The sequence below is a fragment of the Heptranchias perlo genome, chromosome 1 (genome assembly GCF_035084215.1).
Source record: "Heptranchias perlo isolate sHepPer1 chromosome 1, sHepPer1.hap1, whole genome shotgun sequence".
Classification (NCBI taxonomy): domain Eukaryota; kingdom Metazoa; phylum Chordata; class Chondrichthyes; order Hexanchiformes; family Hexanchidae; genus Heptranchias; species Heptranchias perlo.
Window position 1 is genome coordinate 101,812,060 of NC_090325.1, and position 15,150 is coordinate 101,827,209.

General features: G+C 41.3%; 1 protein-coding gene across 2 annotated transcripts in view; it reads right to left on the bottom strand.

Moving 5' to 3' along the window:
• The window catches only part of rbpjb (recombination signal binding protein for immunoglobulin kappa J region b), a 109,695-nt gene that overhangs the window by 37,590 nt on the left and 56,955 nt on the right, over positions 1 to 15,150 (bottom strand). For both annotated transcript variants that reach the window (XM_067989094.1, XM_067989088.1), the window contains exon 4: positions 4,934 to 5,099. In XM_067989094.1, coding sequence (XP_067845195.1) covers positions 4,934 to 5,099 — 166 coding nt within the window. The remainder of the gene's footprint in view (positions 1 to 4,933; positions 5,100 to 15,150) is intronic.

A 15,150-nucleotide genomic window follows, 5' to 3' on the forward strand; every position in this document is an offset into this window, starting at 1 on the left:
ATCTTCCAGTTCTGACAAAAGGTCTTCGACCTGAAGCGTTAACTCTGTTTCTTTCTTCACAGATGCCACCGACTTGCTCAGCTTCTCCAGCATTTTCTGTTTTTGTATCAGATTTCCAGTATCCGCGGTATTTTGCTTTTGAAATAAATTATCCAAGTTCTTTTCGCAGTTAAAGATTTTGAGAAACTTATTGGGAAGATGCTATATTCTGTTTTATATTACGGATGAGGCAGAGAAATTTCCTGTGCAGAGCAATTACAAGTAGCAACGTAAGAATAATCAATAGATTGCTGCCCTAATGTAGAGAAATTGCTAGAAATGAATTCTGATGAAATTTTACACTAGTAACATTAACCTCTGTCCACTTTTAATCAACTTGCTATGCATTTCAAGTATTTTCTATTCCCCTCAGATTCTCATCCTTTATACTTTGCTTTTTACACCCCAAATTTTTTTTTAATTCGTTCACGGGATGTGGGCGTCTAAGGCAAAGCCAGCATTTATTGCCCATCCCTAATTGCCCTCGAGAAGATGGTGATGAGCCACCTTCTTGAACCGCTGCCGTCCGTGTGGTGAAGGTACTCCCACAGTGTTGTTAAGTAGTGAGTTCCAGGATTTTGACCCAGTGACGTTGAAGGAACAGCGATACATTTCCAAGTCAGGATGGTGTGTGACTTGGAGGGGAACGTGCAGGTGTTGCTCCCATGTGCCTGCTGCCCTTGTCCTTGTCCTTCTAGGTGGTAGAGGTCACGGGTTTGGGAGGTGCTGTCGAAAAAGCCTTGGCAAGTTGCTGCAATGCATCCTGTGGATGGTGTACACTGCAGCTACCGTGTAGGCCGGTGCTGAAGGGAGTGAATGTTTAGGGTGGTGGATAGGGTGCCAATCAAGCGGGCTGCTTTGCCCTGGATGGTGTCGAGCTTCTTGAGTGTTGTTGGAGCTGCACTCATCCAGGCAAGTGGAGAGTATTCCATCACACTCCTGACTTGTGCCTTGTAGATGGTGGAAAGGCTTTGGGGAGTCAGGAGATGAGTCACTCGCCACAGAATACCCAGCCTCTGATCTGCTCTTGTAGCCACAGTATTTATGTAGCTGGTTCAGTTAAGTTGCTGGTCAATTGTGACCCCCAGGATGTTGATGGTGGGGGATTCGGGGATGGTAATGCCGTTGAATGTCAAGGGGAGGTGGTTGGACTCTCTCTTGTTGGAGATGGTCGTTGCCTCCCACTTATCAGCCCAAGCCTGGATGTTGTCCAGGTCTTGCTGCATGCGGGCATGGACTGCTTCATTATCTAAGGGGTTGCGAATGGAAATGAACACTGTGCAACCGTCAGCAAACATCCCCATTTCTGACCTTATGATGGGTGGAAGGTCATTGATGAAACAGCTGAAGATGGTTGGGCCAAGGACACTGCCCTGAGGAACTCCTGCAGCAATGTCCTAGGGCTGAGATGATTGGTCTCCAACAACCACTACCATCTTCCTTTGTGCTAGGTACGACTCCGACCACTGGAGGGTTTTCCCCCCCCCCGATTCTCGTTGACTTCAATTTTACTAGGGCTCCTTGGTGCCACACTCGGTCAAATGCTGCCTTGATGTCCATGGCAGTCACTCTCACCTCACCTCTGGAAGTCAGCTCTTTTGTCCATGTTTGGACCAAGGCTGTAATGAGGTCTGGAGCCGAATGGTCCTGGCGGAATCCAAACTGAGTATCGGTGAGCAGGTTATTGGTGACTAAGTGCCGCTTGATAGCACTGTCAATGACACTTTCCATCACTTTGTTGATGATTGAGAGTAGACTGATGGGGCAGTAATTGGCCTGTTTGGATTTGTCCTGCTTTTTGTGGACAGGACATACCTGGGCAATTTTCCACATTGTCAGGTAGATGCTAGTGTTGTAGCTGTACTGGAACAATTTGACTAGAGGCGCAGTTAGTTCTGGAGCACAAGTCTCTAGCACTACAGCTGGGATTACAGAATAACTAAAAAGCCAAAACACTAACAAAACTGAAAACACTTCAAATTTAAAGTACTGACTTCACTGTTTGTTTCAGGTTTCCTCTTCTTTTCCAACACATCACATACTTTACAAAAATAATTTCAAAAAGGCAGCTTTTAAAAATTAATATAAACTTTTCACAAAAACAAGCTTGAGTCTCAGGCTAAGATTATATACCAACTGTGCAAACAGTTTTCTGTGGATGTGCACTTTGAATCAAAATACGAATTTTTAAAAAAATCAAGACAATTTTATGGTGTAGGAAAGATCACTTTTTTGAGCAGATACCTGTTTTGTCTATGCAAATCAACAATTCAATGACATGTCTATTTAATTTTTTTTCCCCGAATTAAATACCTGGGTTCAAACCTATATTCCTGTTACAGAAACATTTGAAGACTATGAAAGCAGACAGCATTTGAACTCTCATATTTAACAGTTTGAGTCAAAATAATACAGGTCTCTCCCATCTGGATAGAATAAATAAAGAACAGCTAGTACTTAATAGGTTGGCTGTGCTCAAAGTAGAAAAGTCACTTGGTCCAGATGGGATGCAGCAGAGGTTGCTGAGGGAAGTAAGGGTGGAAATTGAGGAGGAGCTGGCCACAATCTTCTAATCCGCCTTAGATATGGGAGTGATGCCAGAGGACTGGAGGATTGCAAATGTTACACCTCTGTTCAAAAAAGGGGAAAGAGATAAACCTACAGGCCAGTCAGCCCAACGTTGGTGATGGGAAAACTTTGAGACACAATAATCCAGGACAAAATTAATTGGCACTTAGAAAAATATGGGTTAATCAATGAAAGCCAGCACAGATTTTTTTTAAAAGGCAAATCATGTTTGAGAACTTGATTTGAGTTCTTTAATGAAATAACGTAGAGGTTTGATGAGGGTAGTGCGGTTGATGTGTATATGGATTTTCAAAGGGCGTTTGATAAAGTACCACATAATAGACTTGTTAGCAAAATTGAAGACCATGGGACTAAAGGGGCAGCGGCTGTGTGGATACAAAATTGGCTAAGGAACAGAAAGCAGTGTAGCGGTGAACAGTTGTTTTTCAGACTGGAAGGAAGCATGCAGTGGTGTCCCCCAGGGGTCTGTGTTGGGACCACTGCTCTTTTTGATATATTGATGACCTGGAATTGGATATACAGAGCATAATTTCAAAGTTTGCAGATGACACGAAGCTCGGAAATATAGTGAACAGTGGAGGAGGATAGTAACAGACTTCAGGAGGACATAGACAGGTGAAATGGGCAGACACATGGCAGATGAAACTTAATGCAGAGAAGTGTGAAGTGATTCATTTTGGTGGGCAGAATGAGAGGCAATATAAACTAAATGGTACAATTTTAAAGGGGGTGCAGGAACAGAGACCTGGGGGTGTACGTACACAAGTCTTTGAAAGTGGCAAGACAAGTTAAGAAGGTTGTTAAAAAGGCATATGGGATCCTTGGCTTTCTAAATAGAGGCAGACAGTATAAAAGCAAGGAAGTTACTCTAAATTTTGATAAAATACTGTTTAAGCCCCAGCTGGAGTATCGTGGTCAATTCTGGGTACCACACTTTAGGAAGGACGTCAAGGCCAGAGAGAGGGTACAGAAGAGATTTACTAAAATGGTACCAGGGATGAAAGATTTCAGTTATGTGGAGGGGCTAGAGAAATGCTTTCTAGCCTCGTTGCAACCCAATCTTTTTAAGGGAATCCATTGAAAGAGAGATAAACTACCAGTTTTTTTTGGAAAATGGCACCAACACCCAAGATTCTAAGCTACACAAAGCAACACCATATGGCTGATCTGTACCTCAACTCCATAATCACTTGATAACCTTACCTAACAAAAATCTATCGATCCCAGTCTTAAAAGTTCCAATTGTCCCAACATCCACAACCTTTCGGGGAGAAAAATTACAGATTTCAACTGCCCTTCGTGTGGAAAAAGCGCTTTCTGATTTCCCTCCTAAATGGCCTGGTTCCAATTTTAAGATTATATCCCCTCGTTTTTGATTCCTTCACCAGAGGAAATAGTTTCTCTGTATCTACCCTATCAAATCCTTTCAACAATTTAAACACCTCGATCAGATTACCCCATAATCTTCTACAATCAAGGGAATAAAAGCCAAGTTTATGCAACCTGTCCTCATAAATTAATCCTCAAGCCCCGGTACCATTCTAGTGAATCTGTGCTGTACCCCCTTCAATGCCAATATATCCTTCCTGAGGTGCAGTGTCCAAAACTGAATGCAGTACTCTAGATGAGGTTTGACCAAGTCTCTATACGACTGAAGCATAACTTCCTTTTGTAATCCAGCCTCCTTGAGATAAAGGCCAACATTCCACTAACCTTTTTGATTGCTTTCAGTACCAGTCCTATTCGTTAAACCACAAACAAATCACAAGTGCTGATTTTTTTTCATCCGCGTACTCTATCCATCTCAAATCATGTAGCTGTATGCATCAGGCAACTGCTTCACTTTTCATTTCTAACTCTATTGGCTTCCCACCTAATGTAAAGTTTTATTTAATGATCGAGAAACAGTCTTTCACAAGCAAAACTGTAGACAGAAAAAGATGAGCCTGGTGGCTTGCACAATTTAACTTTTTAAAAAATATATATATTCTTCATTCTGGTCAACTAATGCCAAGCATTCATAAATCACATATGGTGCAGGTTGGAGCCCACATAGTGTGCGGAATGAATGCTGCCCCAACCTCAAAGTGTCTCTTAATGCACCGTACAATCATATTAAATGTTATTTTGAACTGCATTTTCAGCCAGTTTGCATTACCAATAGAACATTTCAAACAAAAAATATACAATATGTACTTTAAATACATGCAATCAATGCTCACTGTTTACGTTGGTATTTGTAATACCATGTCGCAATTGGTGTTTAGCAGTATCCTCAGTCAGGTAAAAGGCACACTTGTCCTACCTTTCCTTCCAAGTTAAGCTGCTGCATTTCTTGGTCACTATTTCCAATCCCAATAAATGCACATGGTTGTGATTCTTGTTCATTGCATCCATCTCGTTCCATTTGATCTTTCTTTTTCTTCCATCCACTGCCCATTAGATATACACATGGAGGAGGGCAGAAAAACCTGCAACATAAAGCACTCAAGAATTTTCAACTGATGTGCAAAATATTAACCTCTGGATTAAAATAAATGGCTCGCATTCCCACTCAATGGCACTGAATATTAGTCCTTCCACTTACCTCTACAATTAATTAAAAAAATCCCTGGCATCTTCATAGTTAACAATTTGCAATTCAGGTGGGTCAAAATAATATTCAACACACTCAACCACACATCCTCTGATTTTATTGATGTTGGTAAATCTGGAAAATTACAATCAGTGCTATGACACAAAATTCTATATAGCATCCACCAAATATTTTCTCTTGAAAATTAAAAAAATTCTATAGCACTTTGACAAGCACACATGTACCATTTTAGTAGTTTTGCTTTGTCACTACAGGCTAATGAAGTGCCATTGTTTTAATGGCTGAACGACAAACATTATTGTACGCTCGTTTGTTGCTCCACAATACAATACAGCTAAAGTCCTCTATAACATTTTAAAGCAATGCAGATTGCTTTACTTTACCAAACCAACTCAGTCATGTATTATTTTTAAAATATTATTCTCTTTTAAAAAAAACACCCAATTTTTTTTAACAAAAGGTTTTTTGTATGTACTGCACTATTATTGCTTGTACCACAAGTTTTAACCTTCAGTACTGCACATTTGTACATGTAATGGCAAAACTACTCCATGGTGACTAAGTAAATCAATCCTAATAACCCAGGTCAGCAAATCCCAATGGCAACAATTTTTAAGTATGACTCATTACACACAAGAGCAGTCAACCAATATGCAGAAGGAGTAAATGAAGTTTACTTTTTTTACTCTGCTCATTTAATATTACTAACAAAACCAAAATATACCATCTTGGACATCCATGAAAGCACATATATCCCAATGAATAATTGGACTCAGGAGACAATGAATAAAAAGAATTAATTTAAAAATGCAAATCGGTGAGTTGTTGTAACTAGTCTGGCCAGATGTCACAAGACCTTGCTATGTTGCTCCCTCCTGCAACTGTCTTGGCTCTTTAGGAGCTCCCCCACATAGTCCGACTATCTCAGTTTTGACCTTCCACATGGTGCTTTTGTAGTTGGCATTCATCCCATGACCTTCTGAGGATACCAATCTTCAACTGTACAGCACGTATACCTTTTACTTATAATAAAGACGACTGCAGTATGTGTGCGGTTCCCGCCCAACTTCCTGAGTCAGGAATTTGAGAAATCTCAACAATTTTATGTCAACAATTATAACAGAAACTGCCGATGTAAACATTCACAATGGCAATTCCCTATCACTGTGTATTTGCAAGCCTCCAACTACTGATGCCGTTGTGGTGCATGCCCATTCCTGACTCCAAGCTCCCCTGCTCTTTGACCTCCTTAGTCTGGTCCTGTTCTTTGGCTCACTCCTCTTCCACCCCTGACTCAGACTCTTCTAGGCTTCCCACTGCAGGCCATCCATCCCTTTGGCTACCCTACCCTACCCCACTCAGATTGGTTATTTGAAAAATTTGTACTGTCCCTATCGTAGGGCCAGTACTTCAGGCACAGACCAACTCAGCTGAAGGTATCACCGCCTCGTCTCTGGCTTGCTCACCCTGCTCTACATTCCCAATGGCCCTTCCGACCAGCTCTACCAACCAACTATCCCATGGCCCTTGGATCCTCTTTTGCTATGATCAATGCCATAGAACATACATGCTGTTTGTCACACTTACTTCATGTGTTATGATTTTGCCATTTAATAAAAACGAAATAAAATGCAGAGTACACGGCAGTCAGAGAAGTTCAAATACACATCAAATTTAAATAAAGATTACCTGCAGCACAACCTGGAGAAACAGAACTGTGATTTGGAGCTTGGAACAGAAGGGCCTGGGTATGATTTAATTATTAGGTATGTATTCTTGTAAGCATACTCACCTCTCAACTCTCCCAACCCAAGGTGGTGCTGCTGCTCTTCAAGCTCAATCTCCCAGGTCCATTTCTCGAGGTTATGTGGCAGCAGAGTATTACCTAAATATATATTTATTTTTAAACTTCTCTTGGCCATCATGTTCCCTGAAGGTTAAATTTTATTTTAAATTTCCTGTTGCTTGCCCACTTCCAAATGCCTCTGGTCCTTACGTCTTGCTTTCTGTTCACATTGCCCTGTGACCTACTGCCTCCTCGCAACTTCCTCAACAGCCTGCTGGTCCTCACCTCTGTGGGTCACCCTCAACAGGCCCTAATCTTTGTTCAGATTAGCAATCACACTTCAGTTTTCAAAGCACACGATGTATATGTCAATGTAGATTTGAGAGGAAAAGGGGAATGGAAGGGTGGGAAAAGGGAAAGTGTAGAGGGAGATGGAGCAAAATTGGCCAGCATCTTTTGGCAGCTTCCTACCCTGCCATTCGACTGACTAATTTGCATCCAGAAGGAGAGCAAGACAGAAAAAAAAACAAGCAAGTACAGACACAGAATCAGAAATTAAAACAAAAAGGAAAGAGCAGAAGGGAAGAGAGATATGAGCAGAAGAGGCAAGACAGAGAGAATCAACATCAAGGCAAAAGAAATAGGCAAGAGAGATATAGGATATTCACACTAACACCACTAATATTCTTAAGCCAATAACAGAATTGTCAAATGCTGGACAGAAAGATTGTGGAATTTGGTAGAAACCCATTAGGTCCAGGAGTTCCTCAGATAGCAGAGCTTTTTGTTAAACTTCCCTTTAGATCTTATTTGCTAAAATCATTAAGTCACAAATCCTTCAAACAGCCAGAGTGGAAGGTAGCATTGTTATCTCAAACGGTGCTCAGCAGTGTGCGGTATAGATGTTTATAAATTATTTTTCACATCCATAAAATAGCTTGCTTTAACTACTGCTACTGTTCGACTTCTTGCTTAAGTGGTCATACATTAAGTCCATCCAAATATTTGACCTTTAATGTATTTTGATTTGGCTTTAGTATACTTACACTGACTACAGTTTATTAGGCTGTCTGATGGCCGAGTACAGGACTGTTTCAGTACTTCCTAACTGGCATCAAGTCTAGAATTTAAATGATTATGTATATGGCATCAGTATGGCTGATTATTTCACCCATACTGACTATGGTAGCCCTCTCAAGTCAAAAGACCCTGTTGTTCTAAGGCCTCGAGAGGGAGGATTGATTATCAGAGATCTCTGTTGGAGCCATCTAGAGTTCTTGATAGGCAATGCCCCAGGACCACCACTTCCCCTCGTTCTGGAGTGAGGCTATGCCTTAAAAACGGGAGGGGGGGAAAAACAGATGTAGACCCCATTGATCTCAAGATGGAGAGGAGAAAGGCTATTCAGCTCATTCATCCCAGAAAAAAGTATTAGAGTCCTTGCCCTATCTTCCCCCATCACAGCATCCAGCTGTTTCCTAAATGATTCCAACATTTTTGCTTCCATTTCCCTATCCAGAACGTTATTCTGTGCATTGGTTACTCTGTGAGGAGCTTCTCGATGTCAGTCCTAAATTTCTCACATACCAGTTTGACCTGGTGTTAGACACGTCCTACTGTCGTCGATTAATTTGAAGTAATGTTCCTGATTTACCTTTTCTATACCATTTACTATCTTATATATCTCAGAGGTCGCCTCTCAGTCACCTTAAGGTTGAAAAGCCCAGGATTTTGCAGTCTTTCCTCATAACTCAATCCTCTGTAGTTCGGGATCAGTCTCGTGACTCTTTTCTGCCCATTTAACGTGATACAGAATCGGTTTATACCAGAGGGGCAAGAACTCTACTTGCCAAAAAAAACAGCCTTGGACAACTAAAGAGGTAAGGGACAGTATAAGACATAAGGAAAGGGCATACAAAAAGGCAAAAATGGCACAGATCCTGGCGAATGGGAAAGATACAAAGATCAACAAAAGGTCACAAAACAGATCGTAAGAGCTACAAGAGAGTATGAAAAGAAACTCGCAAGGGATATCAAAACCAATAAGAACTTTTATAGTTATATTAGGAAAAAGAGGGTGGTCAGGAGCAGTGTTGGCCCCTTAAAAACTGAAAGTGAGGATATTGTCATTGACAATGGGGAAATGGCGGACATGTTGAATAATTACTTTGCGTCAGTATTTACAGTCGAAAAAAAGGATAGCATGCCGGAAATCCCAAGAAAACTTATATTGAATCGGGGACAGGGACTCGATAAAATTAACATAAGTAAAGCAACAGTAATGAAGAAAATAATAGCACGAAAGAGTGTCAAATCCCCAGGACCAGATGGTTTCCATCCCAGGGTTTTAAAGGAAGTAGGTGAGCAGATTGCACATGCCCTAACTATAATCTTTCAAAGTTCTCGAGATTCAGGAACTGTCCCTCTAGATTGGAAAATTGCACGTCACTCTGCTTTTTAAGAAAGGAGAGAGGGGGAAACCAGGGAATTATACACCAGCTAGCCTAACATCTGTTGTGGGGAAAATGCTGGAGTCTATAATTAAGGATAGGGTGACTGAACACCGAGAATTTTCAGTTAATCAGAGAGAGCCAGCATGGATTTGTGAAAGGTAGGTCGTGCCTGACAAACCTGATTGGATTTTTTGAAGAGGTGACTGAAGTAGTGGACAGGGGAATGTCAATGGATGTTATTTATATGGACTTCCAGAAAGCATTTGATAAGGTCCCACATAAGAGACTGTTAGCTAAGTTAGAAGCCCATGGAATCGAGGGAAAATTACGGACTTGGTTAGGAAGTTGGCTGAGCGAAAGGCGAGAGAGTAGGGATAATGGGTAGGTACTCACATTGGCAGGATGTGATTAGTGGAGTTCCGCAGGGATCTGTCTTGGGGCCTCAATTATTCACAATATTTATTAACGACTTAGATGAAGGCATAGAAAGTCTCATATCTAAGTTTGCCGATGACACAAAGATTGGTGGCATTGTAAGCAGTGTAGATGAAAACACAAAATTACAAAGCGATATTGATAGATTAGGTGAATGGGCAAAACTGTGGCAAATGGAATTCAATGTAGACAAATGTGAGGTCGTCCACTTTGGATCAAAAAAGGATAGAACAGGGTACTTTCTAAATGGTAAAAAGTTAAAAACAGTGGATGTCCAAAGGGACTTAGGGGTTCAGGTACATAGATCATTGAAGTGTCATGAACAGGTGCAGAAAATAATCAAGGCGGCAAATGGAATGTTGGCCTTCATATCTAGAGGACTAGAGTACAAGGGGGCAGAAGTTATGCTGCAGCTATACAAAACCCTGGTTAGACCGCACCTGGAGTACTGTGAGCAGTTCTGGGCACCGCACCTTCGGAAGGACATATTGGCCTTGGAGGGAGTGCAGCGTAGGTTTACTGGAATGAAACCCGGACTTCAAGGGTTAAGTTACGAGGAGAGATTACACAAATTGGGGTTGTATTCTCTGGAGTTTCGAAGGTTAAGGGGTGATCTGATCGAAGTTTATAAAATATTAAGGGGAACAGATAGGGTGGATGGAGAGAAACTATTTCCGCTGGTTGAGGATTTTAGGAGTAGGGGGCACAGTCTAAAAATTAGAGCCAGACCTTTCAGGAGCGAGATTAGAAAACATTTCTACACACAAAGGGTGGTAGAAGTTTGGAACTCTTCCGCAAACGGCAATTGATACTAGCTCAATTGCTAAATTTAAATCTGAGATAGATAGCTTTTGGGCAACCAAAGGTATGAAGGGATATGGGCCAAAGGCAGGTATATGGAGTTAGATCACAGATCAGCCATGATCTTATTAAATGGCGGAGCAGGCACGAGGGGCTGAATGGCCTACTCCTGTTCATATGTTCCTATGTTAACAGTATAACGAGAGTGAAGTTCTGGTAAATCCAAGATCTGCTTTGGCAAAAACCAACGTTTCTTTTTTAATATCAGAGTTTGCCATCAATAGTTGCGCTAATTCTGTTGAGGATAATTGTGCAGAAGAGCTTTCCAGGGACAGAGTGTGATCACAAAAACTTGCAAGAAACTTTAAACAGTACAGTGAAGGTCCCGTCACAAACAATCATGGCGTGCCAGTCACCAAACTTGCACAAGCAAGGAGGTGGAGGACATGGCACTTCCATGAAATCTCAACAGACCATCTCCAGACAGCAGGATCAACTTCAACTCCATTGAAAAGATGGCTGGACTGGACATCAATTGTGGTGAAATTATAATGCACAAGCTGAGATCCACCATAGCTAACTTAAAGTTACCTGGAGAGGATCACATTTGCGTGGAATTACTGAAAGAAAGCGAACATGAAAATTTGACTACAATCTTCCATTTGTTTAACTGGGTGTGGGAAAAAGAATACCAAAGGTTTGGACAAAAGGAATCAGTGTCAAGATTCCCAAGAAGGCGGACAGAAGTGTGACATTACCATTAAACTCCAGTTTTCACTTTGCCCTGTCAAAATTTTTAAAAGCTTACAATTCAATTATGGACCAAAAGTCTAAATCTACAATATTTATCTTTGGTACATTGGTCACCATTCTTTAAAGGTACTAATAGCCCTTCCCAAAGGAGGTTGGGGCAGGAGGAGTAGAAAGAAAATATATATTGGAGCTTTCTTTTGTAAAGGAATTCATTACATTTGTCTGCACATCCACAGACTGCCTGAAAGTATTTAACCAGAAATGTCTATGAAATGGAGGGGGAGGTAGTGGGGTAAAGTGAACAAACAGATTTAGGAGTTCAGATATACACGTCTTTAAAAGATAGATGCAAAAACTGATCAAGGCAGCCTATGTGGTGCTGGGCTTCATAATAAAAGGTATAGAAATAAAAGCAAGAAGTTACTATGGGCAGATCTCACTTGGTACACATTTAAAAAGGTATAATGGTATAATCCAGCAGTGATTTACCAAAGTAACACCTGGGATGAAGGGACTGGGTAAATTTGGATTATATCACCTGGAAATTAGGAGATTAAATGAGGCATGATCTGATTGATATGTTTAAAACAATGAAGAGAATTGATAGGGTACTTAGAGAATGCCTCTTCCCTGTGGTGAGGGATACAGAATGAGGGTACATAATCTTAAAATGATAGCTAAAAGCAAATCCAGGAAAAACTTGTCACAAAGAATTGGGATAATGTGGAATGCCTTACTTCAGAAGGCCATAGATGCAAGGTTATTTGACTTACTTAAAATGGAGATAAGTACTTAGTTGGGAAATAGAATATTAGGGATTATGTAGGAAAGGCAAGGAATTGGGATTAAAAACATGAACCTGCCATGGCTAACAAAACTGGCAGTGCAGACTTAATGGGCCGCACTACATACTCCTGTTCCTGTGTCTCCCACCTACTCAATGTGCCTCCAAGACTGACTTGCGAGCTGAAGTCCACATGCAACACTGCCTCCTGTTCTTGTATTAACTATCCCAGCCTCTCCTATACTCAATCAAAAGCAAAATACTGCAGATGCTGGAAATCTGAAATAAAACATTAACTTTCTTTTTTCCACAGGTGCTGACTGACGGAGTATTTTCAGCACTGTATTTATCTCCTATACTCAAACCGATTTGTTCTCACCAGAGTCAGAATATATTCAACTGCAAGCAACACCCTGTTCAGAACGCAAAGGTCAACTCTGTCCACAAAATGGAGTTCAAATGAAGAATACAAAGCAATGACAAATTCCTGGAGAGGAAAAAACAGCAAATGAAGCTACAAGCTGTTTATAGGAGCATGCTGTGCATAAATGACTGACGTTTTCTTACACATTGCAACAGTGACTTGAAAGTACTTCATTCACTGAAGCGCTTTGGGACATCAAGGTCTTGAAAAGTGCTATATAAATGCAAGTCCATTTAAAAGACAAAATTGAGCCCTCATCCTCAAGCATGTTCTAGAATTACACTAAGTCTGTTAAGTTTTCTTTGAAAATTATTGGGATGGGTAAAAGGGGAAATTTGTTTGTTGGTTTTTATATACAGCCGATGCAAATGATAAAAATGTAACGGACTGAGTATAATTGCTATTTTATCCTCCACACTATGACCAATCTAAGTAGGTTACTGCATTAATTCTCTGTCTACTTTCACATCCTCAGTGCATTCTTGGCAATTTGAACCAAATCAACTTCTGTATTTAGGACTGCAAGTCATTTAGCTACCATTTCTTCAGCTGAACCCCTTTCCTGAAACCGCACTCTTGAAGTAAGCAATTCATCCAGCTGCTTGTTCTAGTGAGAAAGTATTCCCAAGAGTGCAACACACCACAGTTGCCCCAAATTATAAAAAATATTGCAGACTATCATCCACTACAAGACTAACTGTGCACAAACTACTGTATAACTTGCATTAAAGAAATGTACAAGACAACCTTCCAAAATTGCAGAGACAATCCACAAGATAAGACAAGGTTAATAATAAATTTTCTATCCTCTAAAATTCTCATCTTTGTATCAATTTCCATGTATATAATCTTTAACATAAGATGTTTCATAGAGTAAGTGCATGGAAAATGGATGGCAATCTAGGAAAGGACAGAATAAGAGGGGTAGCCAGGTGTTTGGGAAGAGGTAGATTTCGTCAGAGAATGGCAAAGGATAGGACCTCAGCAGCTGAAGGCCCTGTCACTGATGGTGTGAAGGTGGGGTGGGATAGGTACTCGAGGTCAAAATACTTGGATGTTGGGGGGATAGAAGAAGAGCGAGAGAGCGAGAAATGTTGGAATAGTCTGGGTGACAAATGCACATGCAAGGGGAGCATGCAGTGGATGCAGCTGCGTGGATGGTCTCGACACTGGAAACAAAGAAATTGTAAGCTCCTCGCACTTAATGTTGGAGGTGAAGGAGAAGGGGGCAGTTTAAGGAAATGGTTGCCCATCGAAAAGGGAACCTGGGTTTATCCTTGCCCTCCAAAATGATCCTGGAGTAGTGGCCAATTTTGGCAGAAGATGGTAAAGTATGGAAGTATTGGACAGATCTGACAATAGCTAAATCTATTATGCACGAGGTGCTTTCAATTTTGTGCCTCTCAGAATTGGAGTGAAGATCAGGGCTATATCAAGGGAATGACACAAGGGAACGACAAGGGTGGGAGACAGCAATAGTTGTGCATTGAACATAATGGAAAGGGAACAATTAAGCTGAGCAAATCAACAACAATGAAGGTGTCCTGACAAGTAGGGCCAGTGATGAGGCATTCGGAAATTCAACAGTACTGGCCTGAGCAACTTGGGGAAAGATTTTTCCATGGGCAGATGGTGAAAATAGCGTGATGTGAAGAGGGGAGGGAGATGTTGATGGTAACTGGTGAGGAAGTGGCCAGTTAGAGACTATAAGTGCAGCGATAGATGGCGCGATCGAATGATTGCCAAGGGTGTGGGTCCATACCAGTCTTTATGCTCCACAAAAGCCACCTTCTATCCCTCTTTATCTAACCCTATCAGCATAACCTTCTATGCATTTCTCCATGTGTTTATCAAGTAGCCCCTTAAATGCATCTATGCTCAAAGGAATACTCGAAGGAGAAGAGGACGCCCAAGGAGTGGGCGAGGCAGAGGGAGAGGCCAAAATGTGATTTGGAGATAAGGGGCATAAAGGTCATCACGATGGTGTGGATGGGTCAGGTGGTCAAAAAAGCATAGCCAGGTGAGGAGTCTTTTGTAAGGGGGTGCAGGATTCAGTGCCCAAGGGCCATGTTTTCTCAGTGTCAGGATGCTAATAGTCATCTGCAATAAGGTCATGAATGCCAAGAACCTTGCTTGCGAACGAACATATATTATGGAGACAAATATCGAGATGTGTGGTGATTGTAGATCTGCTCGTGGAGACCAGGGACAAAAGAGTTGTGGTGTTATTAATGGGTTGGATGATTGGTACAAGAAACAGTGCGCTAGGCAAAATGGTTAATGACAGTGAAGGATGGTGCAGTTGCTGCTCATACATAAGCAGCAATGGATACCACAATGGACCTGGCAAAGAATGTTGAGTGAGGCACAGATGGAAGTTATGGGTTTTTCAAGGGGAATTTTAACCTGGGATGCCAAGAAGAAAGAAAATAGGCTAAGGAGCAATGGCAGGAATAGAATGAGAAAGTCTGGATTTTGGAGAAGAGGCGG